Source organism: Paroedura picta, chromosome 3 (genome assembly GCF_049243985.1).
Source record: "Paroedura picta isolate Pp20150507F chromosome 3, Ppicta_v3.0, whole genome shotgun sequence".
Lineage (NCBI taxonomy): Eukaryota > Metazoa > Chordata > Lepidosauria > Squamata > Gekkonidae > Paroedura > Paroedura picta.
This window is the reverse complement of record NC_135371.1, coordinates 156,113,705-156,130,547: the sequence shown is the minus strand read 5'-3', so window position 1 is coordinate 156,130,547 and position 16,843 is coordinate 156,113,705. Positions and strand designations below refer to the sequence as shown.

Genomic DNA, 16,843 nt, shown 5'->3' with positions numbered 1-16,843 from the left:
TATATAGGCGTGGCGAGCCCGCGTCCGTCGTCCTCCCTCCCATGCACATTCTCCCTCGCCCCTCCTGAACTGCGCGCTGGCCCGCGTGCCCTCCTTTTCCCACCTGCCCCTGCCGCTTCGTCAATAGCAGCGTGGGGTTTACCTTCCCCAGCCGCATTTGCAGGGACTATGGATGATACCAGGTTTCTTTTGAAAATAAATTATTTAATAAGAAAGATAACAAGGAGTAGAATCCTTTAAGGATCCCAATTTGGTGGAACTGATTGTTCCTACGACACTCTAAGAGTCTCTAACACAGTACGCCTCCACTCTTCCCACACAACAACCATGTGGGGTAGGACAGATAGAAAAATAATCACCCTGCAAATGTCCATGGCAGAGTGGAAATTGGGAGCAGAGTCTCCTAGGCCAGTGGTCCCCAACCACCGGGCTGCGGCCCGGTGGCAGGCCGCGAAGGCCTCGGCATCGGGCTGTGGCTCCCTCTTGCGGCCCGGCAAGCTTCTTTCTGTGGGAGTGGGGGGAGAGGGAAGCACGGCCACCGGTGGGGCCACAAACGCGCATGCGTGGCAGTTTCGCTCATGCGTGCATGCACGTACCTGCCGCGCATGCATGTTTGTGGCCCACCAGGAGCATAAACGTGCATGTGTGGCAGGTCCTGCATGCACGTTTATGGCCCCTCCATGCACAAACGTGCATGCACAGATGTGCCACACATGCGCGTTTGCCCTCCCACCATCACCAGCCCTCCCACCACCACTAGTCTGAGGAAGAGTGCTTGCACTCGAAAGCTCATCCCTTGAATAAATCTTTGTTGGTCTTAAAGGTGCTACTGGACTCTGATTTTATTGTTCTCTATATGATATAATGGAGGGATGGGGCACCCTCTTCGGAGCTCCTAGAAGTGGACCAAGTTTGGAGGCTCTACTTCAACTCCACCCATACCCCAGGAAATGCGGGAATGCCAAAATTCCCATTATAGTCTATGGCACCATAGACTTTCATGGGCCCCAAAGCCCAGGCGGCTGGATTGGGCCCTTAGTGATTTGAGTCCTTTGATTGGGAGGGGGGAGGGGGAAGAATCATTCCTGATTGGACTTTAAAGAGGCATGCTTTGTGTGACAACTTGGGAAATAATTATTTTTTTGCTTTGCCTACATACTTGAATGCCTGATCATTGCTCCAGGCAGTTTGCTTAAAAAATATCCCATTCCCAGCAAAAGGGAGGTCACTGTCTCCTCATCCTGGGGTAGAAGCATTTCTTTCCATGCTGAAAGCATGGCAAGATGAGGATTTGTGATTTGCCACCAACAGTCTCAACATATTAGACTCTAGCAAAAAGTAGACCAAATGGTCAGGACAAGAGTAGAATAAAATGTCTGAAAATTAGTTAACAGGAAAGCTTGTGTGCAAGAATTCTAGTTTGACAGGAAGGTGATGAACCTGAACTGAGGTAACGCCTTCAGCCGCTGTGTGATGTACAGCCCATGTAGCCCATAAAGTGCTTTAAAAATGCAGCGTGCATTGTCCAATCGGAATTATAGCTATTATGTCTAAAGATCCCATGGAGGGAAGTAAGTACAGGGTGTTCAGTGATGAGACTTGTATGCAACTGAGAACATTGCTTCATAAATCCAAAGGAGTTTATGTATTATAAAGATCAACATGAAACACCCTGAGCTTTCACTGCCATGGGGAAACATGAGCCATGCCCTTGAGGCCTTATGACCTTATGAAACGAGGCCTTATAACCTCAAGGAACCCTGGTCCACAACGAGCAGTTTTATCGGCTGTGCTGTGGAGAAGTTGCTACTGGACTCTGATTTTATTGTGCTACTTCAGACCAACACGGCTACTCATTTGAATCATATGGAGAATCAGTCAGGATTCACATCTTATTGTTGATGCTTTTATTATCTGTATGCTAATTTGCTGCTGTTCTCAGGCTTTACCAATGGCCTTAATCCAAACTTAGCTATACTTAATCACTCAATCACATGATGCAGCCTCAGCATCCTACGGTCCACTACCCTGCTGCAGGAAGCAATTCTAAACCGCCTCATCTCCTCCATGGAATCTGGGGAAAGTGAAAAGTTTATTCTAACGCAGTGGTCCCCAACCTTTTTATCACCGGGGACTGGTCAATGCTTGACAATTTTACTGAGGCCCGGGGGGGGGTAGTCTTTTGCTGAGGGACACCGCCCCTGCTCCGCTTGCTTTCCCGCCAGCGCCCCTGACTTCCCGCCGCCCGCTGGGGGGCACTGCCAGCAGCAGCTGTGCAGTGCCACGTCGAGGGGGAACCCCATGGCGGCCACTGGAGAGCACCAAAGGTGAGCCGGCGGCAGAGTGGCAGGGCAGCCCCAGAGGCAGCAGCCAGGGAGGAGGCGCGGAGGAGTCGCGGCCTGGTACTGACTGATCCACGAACCAGTAACAGTCTCTGGACCGGAGGTTGGGACGACGGTTCTAAGGCACCAGTTATTGTTGCAGGTCTTTCAGGATTCAGCTGCTGTACTGGCTCATTTCAGCTTATTTGATTACGTGTATGAAGGTCTACCACGTTTTGACATGGTCAGAACTGAGGCGAAGTATAAAAGCATATTGAGTTTGAATCAAAATATTATCCTTATTTTCTAGATGAACTTTATCTAAATGGAGGAACGGATTTAAAGAGCCCGGCATAGACCATATGTTTCCTAATGAACTCTTTAGGTTCAGTCCAGTGGAGTCCAATCACTGGCACCCTTAAGTTAGATATCTGTATATCCAAAACTGGGTTCTGTGTTTTTGCAGTTTTGGTCTTGATTTGCTAGCAACCTGTGATAAATCCAATAGCTTATGACTAGCCCTAGCAGAGTAAGGTGACCAGATTTTAAGACATGTAAAGAGGGACACGAGGGAGTTGCCAACCTCCAGGCATGGCCTGGATGCCAGCCACTGTAACTGGCCAAAGGTCACTGACTAAAACTACCAGACCACAGCCACACAGCCCAGAAAACGCACAACAACCAGATATTAAAGTTATAGTATGTCTATCCTGAGCAGGCATACATCATTTGACAAACACAGTGCACTAGAGACACACAATTCTATTTTAAAAATATACAGTCCATACCAAGTAATAATATAGAACTATATTCAAGGTCACCAATATATTAGATATAGCTTATAATGGCCCTAAGTAAGGAAACCTAGGATATATAATGAAACATTCATAGAATCATAGAATCACAGAATCATCTTTAAACGCCCCGCGGCGCGGGGCGCCACGGACTGAATAAAGTAGTAAGGGCTTGTGGGGAGGAGTTAGGGTGGGACCCGTCCAGGATAAAAACTCTCCGAGTGCCACTCGGGGGCCAAGTGGCCAATTGGGAGGTGCGCTATGCGCGCCTCCCTATTGGCCACTTGGCCCGCCCCAGACTCCCTGCACACAGTCCGTCCCCATATGGCTCGCTGCCGGAAAAGGAGCAGGGCGGCCGCGTCAAAGACGCGGCCGCCCTGCTCCTTTCCCGGCAGTGAGCCATCGCCCTTCCCTCCCCAGCACGACTCCCCGCCGCCTCGCCTACAGATGGCCCCATCGCCCTGCTGCCTCCCCAACCGGCACCATGCCAAGCTGCTTCCCCACATCTACGTGCCCCGCCAATAACCTCCTCCACAGCCACCGACTTGAGCCGCCACGCCATGGCGACGGTGAGTCTCCCCCACTCCCCACCGCCGCGAAAAACGCCTTGCGCCTGCTGCCTTCTTTAGCTTCGAAGAGGGTGGGGGGGTGCAGCCCGGCCTTCCCTCGGCTCTGGGAGTGGCCTCGCCGCGGCAAGGCCGCTCCAGGGGCCGAGAGAACGCCTTTTTTAGCTTCGGGCAGGGTGGGGGCGTGGCCCGGCCTTCTCTCGGCCCCAGGAGCGGCCTCGCTGCGGTGAGACTGCTCCAGGGGCCAAGAGAACGCCTTTTTTAGCTTCGGGGAGGGTGGGGGGGCACAGCCCGGCCTTCTCTCGGGCCCAGGAGCGGCCTCACCATGGCGAGCCCGCTCCCAGGGCCAAGAGAACGCCTTTTTTAGCTTCGGGGAGGGTGGGGGGCGCGGCCCGGCCTTCTCTCGGCCCCAGGAGCGGCCTCGCTGCGGTGAGCCCCCTCCCGGGGCTGACAGAAGACCGGCTCCTAGCACCCATTTTATTCACAGATAAAATGGGCTTTAATTCTAGTAGAATCATAGAGTTGGAAGGGGCCATACAGGCCATCTAGTCCAACCCCCTGCTCAACACAGGATCAACCCAAAGGTTGGTCTGACAGGATCTGTTGGAGACAAATCCATGCAGACTTCCTTGGATCACCTTGGCTATGGGTGTTACCTTCATTATTCATTCTGGGTGGAGAGGGGTTGGTACAGTACTGATTTTGCAAGGACAGAACAGTTTCCTGACAATGAAGAACTGCTGTTAGAAGCAAGATACTACGACAAGCCGATTTCTACAGCAAGCAATGTAACACCACTTCAAAAAGGTTTGTGACAAGCGATAACAACAAGTGTTGTTATCCTTATCACAACAAGTGTTCCTTATCATTAATGGTGTAACACTGTGTAGTCTGTTCTCACACATTTTCTCCATATTTTTCATCATCCACAGCAACACAGTCTCCAGTTAAGATGGCCTCTGCCCCTGCTGTGTCCAAAGCTGAGGAGGAGGAAGAAGAGGAGGAGGGACCATCCACCTTCTCAAAAGCTAAACGTGAGAGGAACAATACTTTGCACATTTGTCAGAATTTAATTGCTAACGCGTGTGTATTTAACTGACCAGTAGTGTGTTTTTTTTCCCCTTTTACAATGGAAACTCTTCCGGCACGAGTGGCAGCACTGGAGGAGGCATGTAAGTGGAACAGTGGTCCCCAACCTTTCTGAGACTGGGGACTGGCAGGGCATCGGGCCGCGCCCGCGGGCCGCGCCCACGTGGGCCATCCCCGCGCATCGGGTTGCGCCTGCGGACCGCGGCCGTGCATCAGGCCGTGCCCGTGGGCCGCGCCCGCATGGGCCGCACCCGCACATTGCGCGTGCGCAAATGCGCCATGTGCGGCCGAATCGCAGCCCGATGCGCGGCCCGATGCGCGGCCCGGCACTGATTCCCTCTACCCACCCTCCCGCAGTAAGAAGCTTCCCGGGCCGCAAGCTTGCGGCCTGGGAAGTTTTTTACTGCGGGGGGGTGCGGGGAGAGGGAGCCGCGGCCCGGCACCATGGCCTTCGCGGCCCGATACCGGGCCGCAGCCCGCAGGTTGGGGACCACTGAGTTGGAATACAGTGGTCCTCCTGCACAAGCATTAAAAAAAGCACACTGATCCACCCACAGTCCCTTTTCTCACAACCTCCCTTTGAGTAACCACCTAGATTAGTAGAGGCACCGGAATCACTATCCCTGTCTCCTCCAATACCTGTAGATTCCAATGGACAGGCTGGAGTGTCTGTAAGCTGTGTTTCTATGGATTGGAAATATATATATATCAGTATGAACCCCCCCTCCCCGAAAGGACCTTTTGTTTGTGGTATTCTTGCGTGCTTGGAAAAGCATGCGCCAGATCTCCACAAGCCAAATACTGGTGGCATATTCTGCCTTCCCAATGGTTAATGACAACTCAGAAAATTCTGCAACAGTTGGGCAAGGTCCAGGGTGGCAACGAATACACATTTAAACGAATGCCAACTGTCAACACATAAAGCAAAACTATCACCCAGGCATCCCGAGAAATAAGATTACCGGGGGCAAGGGGCGTCTGAGGGAAAATTGTCTCCTCCTCTCCTGGGATTATCGCCAGCAGGTCCACGGTGATGAGGTCTCCTCCTTGACGTTGTTTCTCTGGAGGGACCCGCTGGATCCTTCTTGTGGATGGTCCCTCTCCTTGGTCGTCCTGCAGTGAATGCTCTGCGACTGAAGCAGCAGGGCGATCGAGTACCTTCAGGCTTCTGCCCACTCGCTTTGGCCTCCCATCTCCATCTCCCTCCCTGTAAAGTGCCTGCTGCACTTCAAAGTATGGGCAGGTCACTCTTGCCACCCCAGATTGATTCACGCACCGCATGCACTCGGCACACATTGTTTTGGTTCAGCACTCCGGGCCAGTCCTCTGGTGGTCATGAGCTTGCATCCTCATGGCCACCTCATGGCTTGCATCCTCATGGCCACCTCCTCAAAAACCTCCCTGTTTCTGTGGGAGGCTCTGAATGCCTCCTGGATCCGCTCCTCGGCAAAGATCGCCATTAGATCGCAGATCTCCACATCTCACCATGTTGGTCCTCTCCCGGAGCCCTGGGTTGAGGAGGATTGTGATGTAGAATCCATCTTGCCCTTCCAAGTGGATCAGGAAAATGGAGGCACCAATGTGGGTCCCTGCTCATATACCTTCTTCCCGCACGAGGAAAGAAGGTGGAGATCTTGCCTCCTGATTGGATGGCGGCCAGTCTGAGAACCTTGGAGTGGACTACCGAAGTCACGTGAATGTTTCAAACTCTTTGGGCGGGAAAACTTTCCTACCCAAGGAGCTCAAAAAATGGCCGTCTTCACGCATGCGCTTATGGCGGCCAAACCTAATAAGAGGGGGTGAAGTCCGTACAAGAACATTGTAATGCCACTTACTGCCCTATTAAACTTCTCACACAGAGCCCCCACCTGGATAAAATTAATTCGGTGATATAGACGCAAGCGCTTACTTGTTGCAATGGTCATGTAATAAAGAATTAAATAAATGTTGTTTTTCATGATGGATATATGTGTTCTCGCAAAACTTTAGGGAGATGGCAAGATGGGCAATGTATTGTGGCAATGCAGTTTGGAGAGAAATAAACAATGGGGTGCTTGTTTGCCAATCAACTGTTTTAAGGGGTGGCCTCAGCAGAAGCATCGTATTCGTATGTTCGTTGCATTAAAGCCAGGGGTAGTCAAACTGCGGCCCTCCAGATGTCCATGAACTGCAATTCCCATGAGCCCCTGCCAGCATTCGCTGGCAGGGGCTCCTGGGAATTGTAGTCCATGGACATCTGGAGGACCACAGGTTGACTACCCCTGCATTAAGCAATTAAAAAAAAATGGTGATTGCATGCCAAAGCCTCGTGCTCACCTATTCGTTGCCTTTCACTATTTATAGGGGGGGAAATGGTGATCCCGTCTCCCGGAAGCTCGGGGGTGGGATCAAGGGAGGGACATTCTTTGTTCTCCTATTTTGAGACCGCACATGCCTTTTGCAGATGTTTGCAGATTGTTTTGCAGGGTGAATGCCTCCTTGCAGGCTTTGTGATGGATTACTCAAGCCAGAGTGATCCTTATCTCGCCCACCCTACCGCCGCCATCAAACTGGGGCCAAAGAAAACAAGGCTCCTTTCAAGTTAACAAACGCCGGGGGAGGACCGATTCCTTTCATTAGCCAGGCAATGGGCAAGTTAAGGTGTCTACGCATTTGCTCAGCATTCTGCTTGCTGATCGTTTGGATCCTCTTCTTGTTTGCCTCCAAGTAAGAGTTACTTTTAGGTTCTTGGCCACTCCACCCTAAAATGTTGAATGAATGGCTTGCAATAATAATAGTAACTGGCAAACTGACAATATTTTATAGGTCACTGGGAAATATTTCCAGCTTAATCGTATTTATCGTTTTGGAGAAGGGGAAAAGAGTTTAATTTTACCTTACAGGCTCTTGCTGTGTCTCAGCACCTGCACTAGATCAAATCAAGATTCCCAAGTGTTATTTAACCTATTTAAATAAGATTTCTGACACTTGTAAATAAAGTATAGGAGAGCAATCTGTGTTGGCTAGAATGAGCATTCCTGAAGCAAAATATTTGTTGTACATTTTATAAAGGAATGCACAAGGAATACCATCGCTCCTATTAAAACAGACTATCAAGATCTAGGGAGGAAGCTCAAGTAAATGGGAGCACAAGTGGTATTCTCTTCAATTTTGCCTGTCAAGGGAAGAGGAATGCGTCGGGAGAGGAAGATAATGGAGGTGAATCAGTGGCTGCGTAGTTGGTGCTGGCAGGAGGGATTTGGTTTCTGGGACCATGGGATAGGCTTTCTTGAGGAAGGCCTACTAGCACCTGATGGACTGCACTTGTCGAAGTTGGTGAAGAATGTGTTTGGCAGGAACCTGGGGAGATTCATCAGGAGAGCTTTAAACTGAAGCCACAAGGGGAAGGAGATGTTCAACATACGGAGTGTAAGGAAGGAGACCGATCGGGGGCAGCCCAACCAGGAAGGCCAGCTCATAGGGAATCAAAAGTAAAAGAATTCAGATGTCTTTATACTAACGCCCGAAGCATGGGCAATAAGAAGGAAGAGCTGGAACTTCTCATGCTGATGGAAAGGTATGATCTAGTAGGCATCACAGAAACTTGGTGGAATGATTCTCATGACTGGAATGTAATAGTGGATAGATATGAACTGTTCAGAAAAAACAGAATAGATCGAAGAGGTGGAGGAGTGGCACTGTATGTGAGGAAAGGGTTTACCTGTCAGGAAATTCTAGTGAAGCAGAGTATATATCCAGTGTTTGCCTCCATCTGGATGAAAATAAGCAAGAGGAAAACAAACAGTGTGGTGGTTGGTGTCTGCTACTGACCGCCTGACCAATGAGAGGTTGTGGATGCTGCACTTGATGAGCAGCTTGGGAAAATATCCAAGTGGCAGGACCTTGTCATCATGGGTGACTTCAATTTCCCAGATGTGTGCTGGGAAACAAACTCTGCGAAGCGTCCTCAGTCATGCAAGTTTCTGACCTGCCTGGCTGACAATTTCATTTATCAAATGGTAGATGAACCCACAAGAGGTTCAGCCATACTGGACTTAATACTGACCAACAGGCAAGAGTTGGTGGATGAGGTGAAGGAGGTGGGGACCCTAGGGGGAAGTGACCATGTCCTCATAGAATTCCTTTTGAGATGGGGAGCCAAGGAAGCTTGTAGCCAGACGCGGATGTTGGATTTTCGTAGGGCAAACTTTAATAAACTCAGAGACATGATGAGTGTCATACCATGGACGAGAATGCTGGAAGGGAAGGGAGCATGTGAAGGGTGGGCGCTACTCAAACAAGAGCTATTGCATGCTCAATCAATGACTATTCCAGAAATACGAAAACACTGCAGGAGCTCTAAGGAGCCTATTTGGATGAACAGAGAACTTCAAGAGGAACTAAGAAAGAAAAGGAAAATGTTCAGGAAATGGAGGGAAGGACAGAGCTCTAAAGAAGAGTACCTACAGGTTACTAGGCACTGTAGATCAATCATCAGAAAGGCCAAAGCTGAGAGTGAGCTAAGATTGGCCAGGGAAGCCCATTGTAACAAGAAAAGATTTTTCAGTTACGTGAGGAGCAAACGTAAAGTAAAGGAGGCAATAGGCCCACTGTTGGGTGCGGATGGACAAACTCTAATGAAAGATGCAGAGAAAGCAGAAAGGCTTAGTGCCTATTTTACATCTGTTTTTTCCCACAGGTCAAAGTGTTTAGGCACATCTAGAGATGGCTGTAGCCAAAGGATAGTGTCTGGGTGGCAGGTTAACATGGATAGAGAGGTGGTCGAGAGGCATTTAGCTGCACTGGATGAGTTCAAATCCCCTGGTCCAGATGAAATGCACCCGAGAGTACTCAAAGAACTTTCCAGAGAACTTGCACAGCCCTTGTCCATCATCTTCGGAACCTCTTTAAGGACTGGAGATGTCCCGGAGGACTGGAAAAGAGCAAACGTTATTCTGATCTTCAAAAAAGGGAGGAAGGATGACCCGGGAAACTACAGACCAGTGGGTGTGACCTCTGTTGTGGGGAAGATAATGGAGCAGATATTAAAGGGAGCGATCTGCAAATATCTGGAGGACAATTTGGTGATCCAAGGAAGTCAGCATGGATTTGTCTCCAACAGGTCCTGCCAGACCAACCTAGTTTCCTTTTTTGACCAAGTAACAGGTTTGCTGGATCGGGGAAATTCGGTTGATGTCATTTACTTGGATTTTAGTAAAGCTTTTGACAAGGTTCCCCATGATGTTCTGATGGATAAGTTGAAGGACTGCAATCTGGATTTTCAGATCGTTAGGTGGATAGGGAATTGGTTAGAGAACCGCACTCAAAGAGTTGTTGTCAATGGTGTTTCATCAGACTGGAGAGAGGTGAGTAGCGGGGTACCTCAGGGTTCGGTGCTCGGCCCGGTACTTTTTAACATATTTATTAATGATCTAGATGAGGGGGTGGAGGGACTACTCATCAAGTTTGCAGATGACACCAAATTGGGAGGACAGGCAAATACTCCGGAAGATAGAGACAGAGTTCAACGAGATCTGAACACAATGGAAAAATGGGCAAATGAGAACAAGATGCAATTTAATAAAGATAAGTGTAAAGTTCTGCATCTGGGTCAGAAAAATGAAAAGCATGCCTACTGGATGGGGGATACGCTTCTAGGTAGCACTGTGTGTGAACGAGACCTTGGGGTACTTGTGGATTGTAAACTAAATATGAGCAGGCAGTGTGATGCAGCAGTAAAAAAGGCAAATGCCATTTTGGGCTGCATCAACAGAGGCATCACATCAAAATCACAAGATGTCATAGTCCCATTGTATACGGCACTGGTCAGACCACACCTGGACTACTGTGTGCAGTTCTGGAGGCCTTACTTCAAGAAGGACATCGATAAAATTAAAAGGGTACAGAGGAGAGCGACGAAGATGATCTGGGGCCAAGGGACCAAGCCCTATGAAGATAGGTTGAGGGACTTGGGAATGTTCAGCCTGGAGAAAAGGAGGTTGAGAGGGGACATGATAGCCCTCTTTAAGTATTTGAAAGGTTGTCACTTGGAGGAGGGCAGGATGCTGTTTCTGCTGGCTGGTGGTGAGCGCCCCCTCACCGGAAGTCTTCAAGCAAAGGTTGGATACACACTTTTCTTGGATGCTTTAGGATGCTTAGGGCTAATCCTGTGTTGAGCAGGGGGTTGGACTAGATGGCCTGTATGGCCCCTTCCAACTCTATGATTCTATGATTCTATGATTCTATGACAGAGAGTTGGTCGAGAGGCATTTAGCTGCACTGGATGAGTTCAAATCCCCTGGGCTGGATTAAATGCACCCGTGAGTGCTCAAAAAACTTTCCGGAGAACATGCACAACCCTTGTCCATCATCTTCAGGACCTCTTTAAGGACTGGAGATGTCCCGGAAGACTGGAAGAGAGCAAACGTTATTCCAATCTTCAAAAAAGGGAGGAAGGATGACCTGGGAAACTACAGACCAGTGAGTCTGACCTCTGTTGTGGGGAAGATAATGGAGCAGATATTAAAGGGAGCGATCTGCAAACTTTATTGAACATGTAAACAACTTTGGCAAAACATAAATGTCAAAACCTCCCCCTATTCCTGTACAGCAAAGTGGCAATTGCATCCCTGACTCTGCACCCCTCATTATAAATCCTTTCCCCCCCCCTGTTTTGAAGGATAGGTGCTGTGTCCTCAAGCACTATTGGGTCAGGCTCCTCGATGCACATGGGAATGTGGTGACCCTTCTCCTCACAGATGTTGTGTAGGATCACGCAGGCTATGACGAGTGGCGTAACGTTATCAATACGTACATGAAGCCGTGCTATTAAACAACAGATGGCCCCAGGAGTTTCCCCCTCATTAGGCAACAAGTGTGGAGCTGTTTTAAAAGAAATACTTTCAGGCACATTGGAAGAACCATAGAATCATAGAATCGCTCTTCTCTGTACCCTTTCAATTTTATCTACGTCCTTCTTGAAGTGAGGCCTCCAGAACTGCACACAGTACTCCAGGTGTGGTCTGACCAGTGCCGTATACAATGGGACTATGACATCTTGTGATTTTGATGTGATGCCTCTGTTGATACAGCCCAAAATGGCATTTGCCTTTTTTACCGCTGCATCACACTGCCTGCTCATGTTTAGCTTACAATCCACAAGTACCCCAAGGTCTCGTGGCAGGTTGCCCCACCTCTTCCTGCACCCACACCGGGGAGCATTTGGCCCAGTACGCCTCATCTGCCCCCGATTTTTGCTCCTGACCGGGAGCTGGGGCAGTGAAGTTTCCAGTGCATAAATGGTCTTATAGTGGGATGCTTTTCTCCTGGAGCAAATGTCTCATCATAATACTCAGTGGTCAAATTATTGTGAGGAATGCACTCATGTATAATATCAAAATCAAAATGCTTGCAGGGTGGCAAAGAAAAAGTATTTGATTTGGAGCTCACCTTCTAAAACATGCACCAGGGCAGAGTGCCCCAATCCCCTCTTTTTCTGATACACGTGGGAATGTAGTCGTATTTTAGAGCGGGGCAAAAGCTGGGAGTGGTGGCCTCAGGAAGTGCGTATTTTAGGTGGGCTCCAAATCAGATACTTTAACATTAGGAAGGCTAGTTAGAGCAGTCCCTAACAGATTTTTCTTTGCCACCCAGCAAGCCTCTTGATTTTGATTTTATACATGAGTATACTGTATATACTGAGGAAGGCCCCTCGGTATACTGAGGAAGGCCCCTCGGGGTCAAAACACATTTGGTCTATTCTGTTAGTCTATTTCACGTGCAGTTAAAAATGTGTTGTTTTTAAATCAGGATGGCCCATGTTTTTAATATGTTGAATTAGTGCACTTTATATAATAAATATTTGTAAAAAAAACATTAAATATATATATTTGCAGCTCAGCCTTTGGGCTCCTAACTTTTCTCGTTAGGTTGGGTTTTGGTTTCCCATTGTGGTTTTGCATTTCATCATAGTCCTCACCATATTTTGAGAACATATTTTGCAACATATCTTGCCTTATCATTTTCAATCTCTTCTGCATTATGTTGAATTTTGAATGTCCATTTGCATCATGTAGTTTTGTGTCCAGGTGGCAATCTGGTAAATGTTCAGGCCTTATCCTTATGAAGTGATTGTAGCTCTTCTGCCGCTGCCTCTCCATTTTCCAGTTCCTTTTTTCAGGCAAATTGGAGACAATTTCCCAAGGCAAGGGCTCTGATATTTTTCTCAGTTTTGGCTATACAGGATAATCTCTGTGGGGTCTCTTCTCTTAACATATGTTTTAAATCTAACACTTTAAAAGTTAACAAGGCCAAGTGTGTCCACTGCAAATAGTCTGAGACTTCTAATTTAGCCAGCAGGCCTATAGACTTCTGAATTGCCCCTGAATTCCATTTGTATCTTGTGCTCTAATGCAGAGACTCCATTGGCCTGGTAGGTATCCTTGCCAGCCAATGTCTTGCTTTTTGTCTTGGTCTCAGGAAGAAAACAGCAGTTAATTTCTGGGTCAGCTTCCAGCAGTCCTCTGGGTACAGCTTTCTCTGCTCCCCAAAAAATGTTCAGCGCTTCAGAGCAAAAAAAAAAAAAAAAAACCTTCAGCACCTCTTGTGAGATTTAAGGTTTAACTATATTTATTTATTTTTAATTATCTAATGAGAATACGTTCTGTGCAGCAAAAGACATGCTGGGCCCATAACCACTGTTGGGACTTTTGAACTTGTCTAGGTCCTGAGTCTCTCCATAAAAGCAGAGCTACAGAGTAACAGAGCATTTGAAAGATTCAGGTGGGTAGCCGTGTTGGTCTGAAGTAGCACAACAAAAATGGAGTCCAGTGGCACCTTTAAGACCAACAAAGGGCATTTCCACACCCGTTAAATGTAGTGAAAGGCTTACCTTTCGTAGTCGTTATATTATGGCCCCTCCATATGATGTCACCAACATCCAGCATTTTGGCAGTAACCGGCTGGCTACATCCTCCATTTTAAAGCGCTAGTTGGGGAATTGCATAATGTGGATTCACCAACCTATTTAGTGGGAGCAAAAATATCAGCCTCAATACAAAGTGCTGGTTAGTCAACACCATTGTCTTCCCCATAACAAGCTATGGATGCAAAAGCTGGACCCTGAAGAAAGAAGACAGAAGGAGAATAGATGCTTTTGAATTATGGTGTTGGAAACGAATGCCGCGAATACCATAGACAGCCAAAGATGCCAACAAGATAGTTTTTGGGAGGAGCAAACCAACTATGTCATTAGAAGGCAAGATATTATGGTTAAAGCTCACTTACTTTGGACACATCATCAACTCACTAGAAAAATCATTAATGCTCGGCATGGTCAGCAGCAAAAGGAAACGTGGTCGCCAAAGGATCCGCTGGCTCGACACGGTCAAAGCCGGTACAGGGATGACCATGAACCGACTGAGTACTGGCAGTGAAAACTTTCCTATAGAATCTCTGAGGGTCGGACACAACTGAATGGATAACATCATCATCACAGGAGAGCAACTAGCAGGCAACCAGCAGAGGAAAGGTATGGAAGCTCAAATGTGCTAAAGTAGCCTGCCTCATCCCACCCTACCTCTCCCTTGTTCTGGGGGATGGGAATTTCTTTTTTAATAGTTCTAACATCTTGGAGCAGACAAGCTTGCAGGCAATGCCAGAAATAATTTCCCCCCCAAAGTTGTAACACAAAGCATGCCTCTCTAAAGTTACCCCGCCAAATCAGAGATTAATTTTTAAAAGTTATATGCATTTAAACAGAGAACTATGAATTTAAAAAAATTAGCGGGCATTGCAGGACCTTTAAAACATGGAGGAGATTGGCTACCTGGATTGATTGACAGGCAGAAGTGAGTCATGTGTAAAGCATGTTTCTTTCTTCCGCCATTTCCAGCAGCACTTGTAGAGGGTGGGAAGCGCAAAAAGACTGGAGGCAAAAGCTAGACAGCAAAAGGTGAGGAATGGCTTGGAGGCGCAATAATGTTTAGTGCTACGCCATTCAGCTGGTGTAACGCTGTTTTTGTTGATGTGCAGAAATGCCCAAAGATTTATTCAAGTTGTGACGTTTTATGTGCAGGCACACTTCCCATTTTGTCTGAGGAAGTGTGCCTGCACACGAAAGCTCACACCTTGAATAAATCTTTTTAGGTCTTAAAGGTGTTATTGGATTCAATTTTTGTAGAGCATTTGAAAATATGCAGTTATCAGTTAATTTCATGGATGAGGCATAGATCCAGACTCACAGCACTTTGAGGTTTATGGGGAGAGTATCTTTACTATGAAAGATTATTTACGAAATAGAGCATATTCATCTTATTGAAGCAGAGTATAAAAGCTTAAAAGATAGTTACAATGAAAGCACATTGCAAGCCTTTATGGCAGAGTTGAGCAGACTACATTCCGACACATCAGCACATGGAGAGAGCAGAGAGCCTAATGGCTGCTCCTTGCTTGAGAGCACACACACTGATTGCCTCTTCCTGAAGCAGGAGGAAATGGCTGGGAGCCTACCTTAAACAAAGGAATCCCCAGGACGTGTGCTCCTAAGTTTCCCATTGCAATCTTTCCTGTGACCACTCCATGCACTAGTGAGCACACAGGTACAGCTCAGCTGCTTAAACAGCTTAACAACAGCCCTTCAAGGCTGACTTCACCCAGTTATTTGCTGATTGCAATCCCAACACATTTAAGCCTAACAGCTGACAGGCATGGGGGTGAAATTCTAGCTGGCTCAAGATCAGCCCTTGAAGGGGAACTGCCAGTTCCATGCCACTTGTGCTGGGATTGGCTCCCATTGCAGCTCATTTTATATTGAACTGCAAAGGTAGCCAGCCCAAGACTGGCCCAGGTGGTGGGAGCTCAGCTGGCAGCTCCTGATGGACTAGACTGAGGCTGGATCCTTTTACAGCTCACTTCCAATTTTTAATAAAAGCAATTGTGTCCTTACCCTAAAGCAGTGATTCTCAACCTTGGGGTTGGGACCCCATTTGGGGTCGCCTGGCCCCTTCCCTGGGGTCACCAGGTTGCCCACTGCCGCGGTGGCGGGCGGCAGGGTGTGGAGGCGGGTGGTGGCAGCTGGCGAGCAGTGCGCGGAGGCAATGGAGCTATGGCTATGCCTGCTTCCACGCCACCTTGATTGTTGTGCGCATGTGTGCGCCCACACATTTCCAGCTCCCCACTGGCTCCTTCTGCAGCTGCCCAGCCTGCCCAGAAGGTTGCAGCTGCCAAAAAATGCACTGAAACGCTTCACTCAGCTCTTTCAGAGCTGGCAAGAAAGTGACCCCCTCCCCCCATGGGTCCAAAGTTGCCCTATCCTGCCCGACTTAGTCAGGCAAGCCCTGCGTGCTCTGCAGCAGGGCTGCTGTGTACCCCCCCCCCCCCGTGGTTAGAAGAAGAAGAAGAAGAAGAAGAAGAAGAAGAAGAAGAAGAAGAAGAAGAAGAAGAAGAAGAGTTGGTTCTTATATGCCGCTTTTCCCTACCCAAAGGAGGTTCAAAGCAGCTTACAATCACTTTCCCTTTCCTCTCCCCACAACAGACACCCTGTGGGGTGGGTGAGGCTGAGAGAGCGCTGATATCACTGCTCGATCAGAACAGTTTTATCAGTGCCGTGGCGAGCCCAAGGTCACCCAGCTGGCTGCATGTGGGGGAGCGCAGAATCGAACCCGGCATGCCAGATTAGAAGTCCGCACTCCTAACCATTACGCCAAATTGGCTCTTTAGGTAGAAAGGAGAAAGGAGAAGGTAGAAAGGAGAATAGGAGAAAGGAGAAGGTAGAAAGGAGAATAGCGGCGAGCCAAGGGAGCAAGACGCGTGCCCAAGCCCGGCCCAGGGCAGGACAGCGAGCAATGTGGATGTGGTGATGGTGGCGGCAGCAGCCCCCTCCCCCAGGCAGGGCCCTCACCCCCCCCCAGTCACCTCCGGGGGGGTCGCTCATGGCCACAGCTGGGGGGGCTGGCGGATGCGCCTCCACGGTGCTAGCTGGCAGCTCCTCCGTCTGGGTCCCCGCTGGGCTTCGGCACTGAATTTGGGGTCGCAGTGAAGAAAAAGTTGAGAACTGCTTCCCTAAAGTATCTAGAAACTGCACAGGCATTTGGAT

General features: G+C 48.5%; 1 protein-coding gene across 2 annotated transcripts in view; it reads right to left on the bottom strand.

The window, feature by feature from the left end:
* LOC143833264 (retinol dehydrogenase 16-like) overlaps nt 1-16,821 on the bottom strand; it is a 45,108-nt gene extending 28,287 nt beyond the window's left edge. The window contains exons 1-2 of one of the 2 annotated variants that reach the window (XM_077328861.1): nt 16,663-16,821; nt 13,640-13,770 (exon numbers count right to left, since the gene is read on the bottom strand). In XM_077328861.1, the coding sequence (XP_077184976.1) occupies nt 13,640-13,694 (55 nt within the window). In that variant the 5' untranslated portion in view covers nt 13,695-13,770; nt 16,663-16,821. Of the gene's footprint in view, nt 1-13,639; nt 13,771-16,662 lie in introns of those variants that run through there. The other variant, XM_077328866.1, reaches the window with a different exon arrangement.
* Between the last annotated feature and the right edge of the window lie 22 nt (nt 16,822-16,843).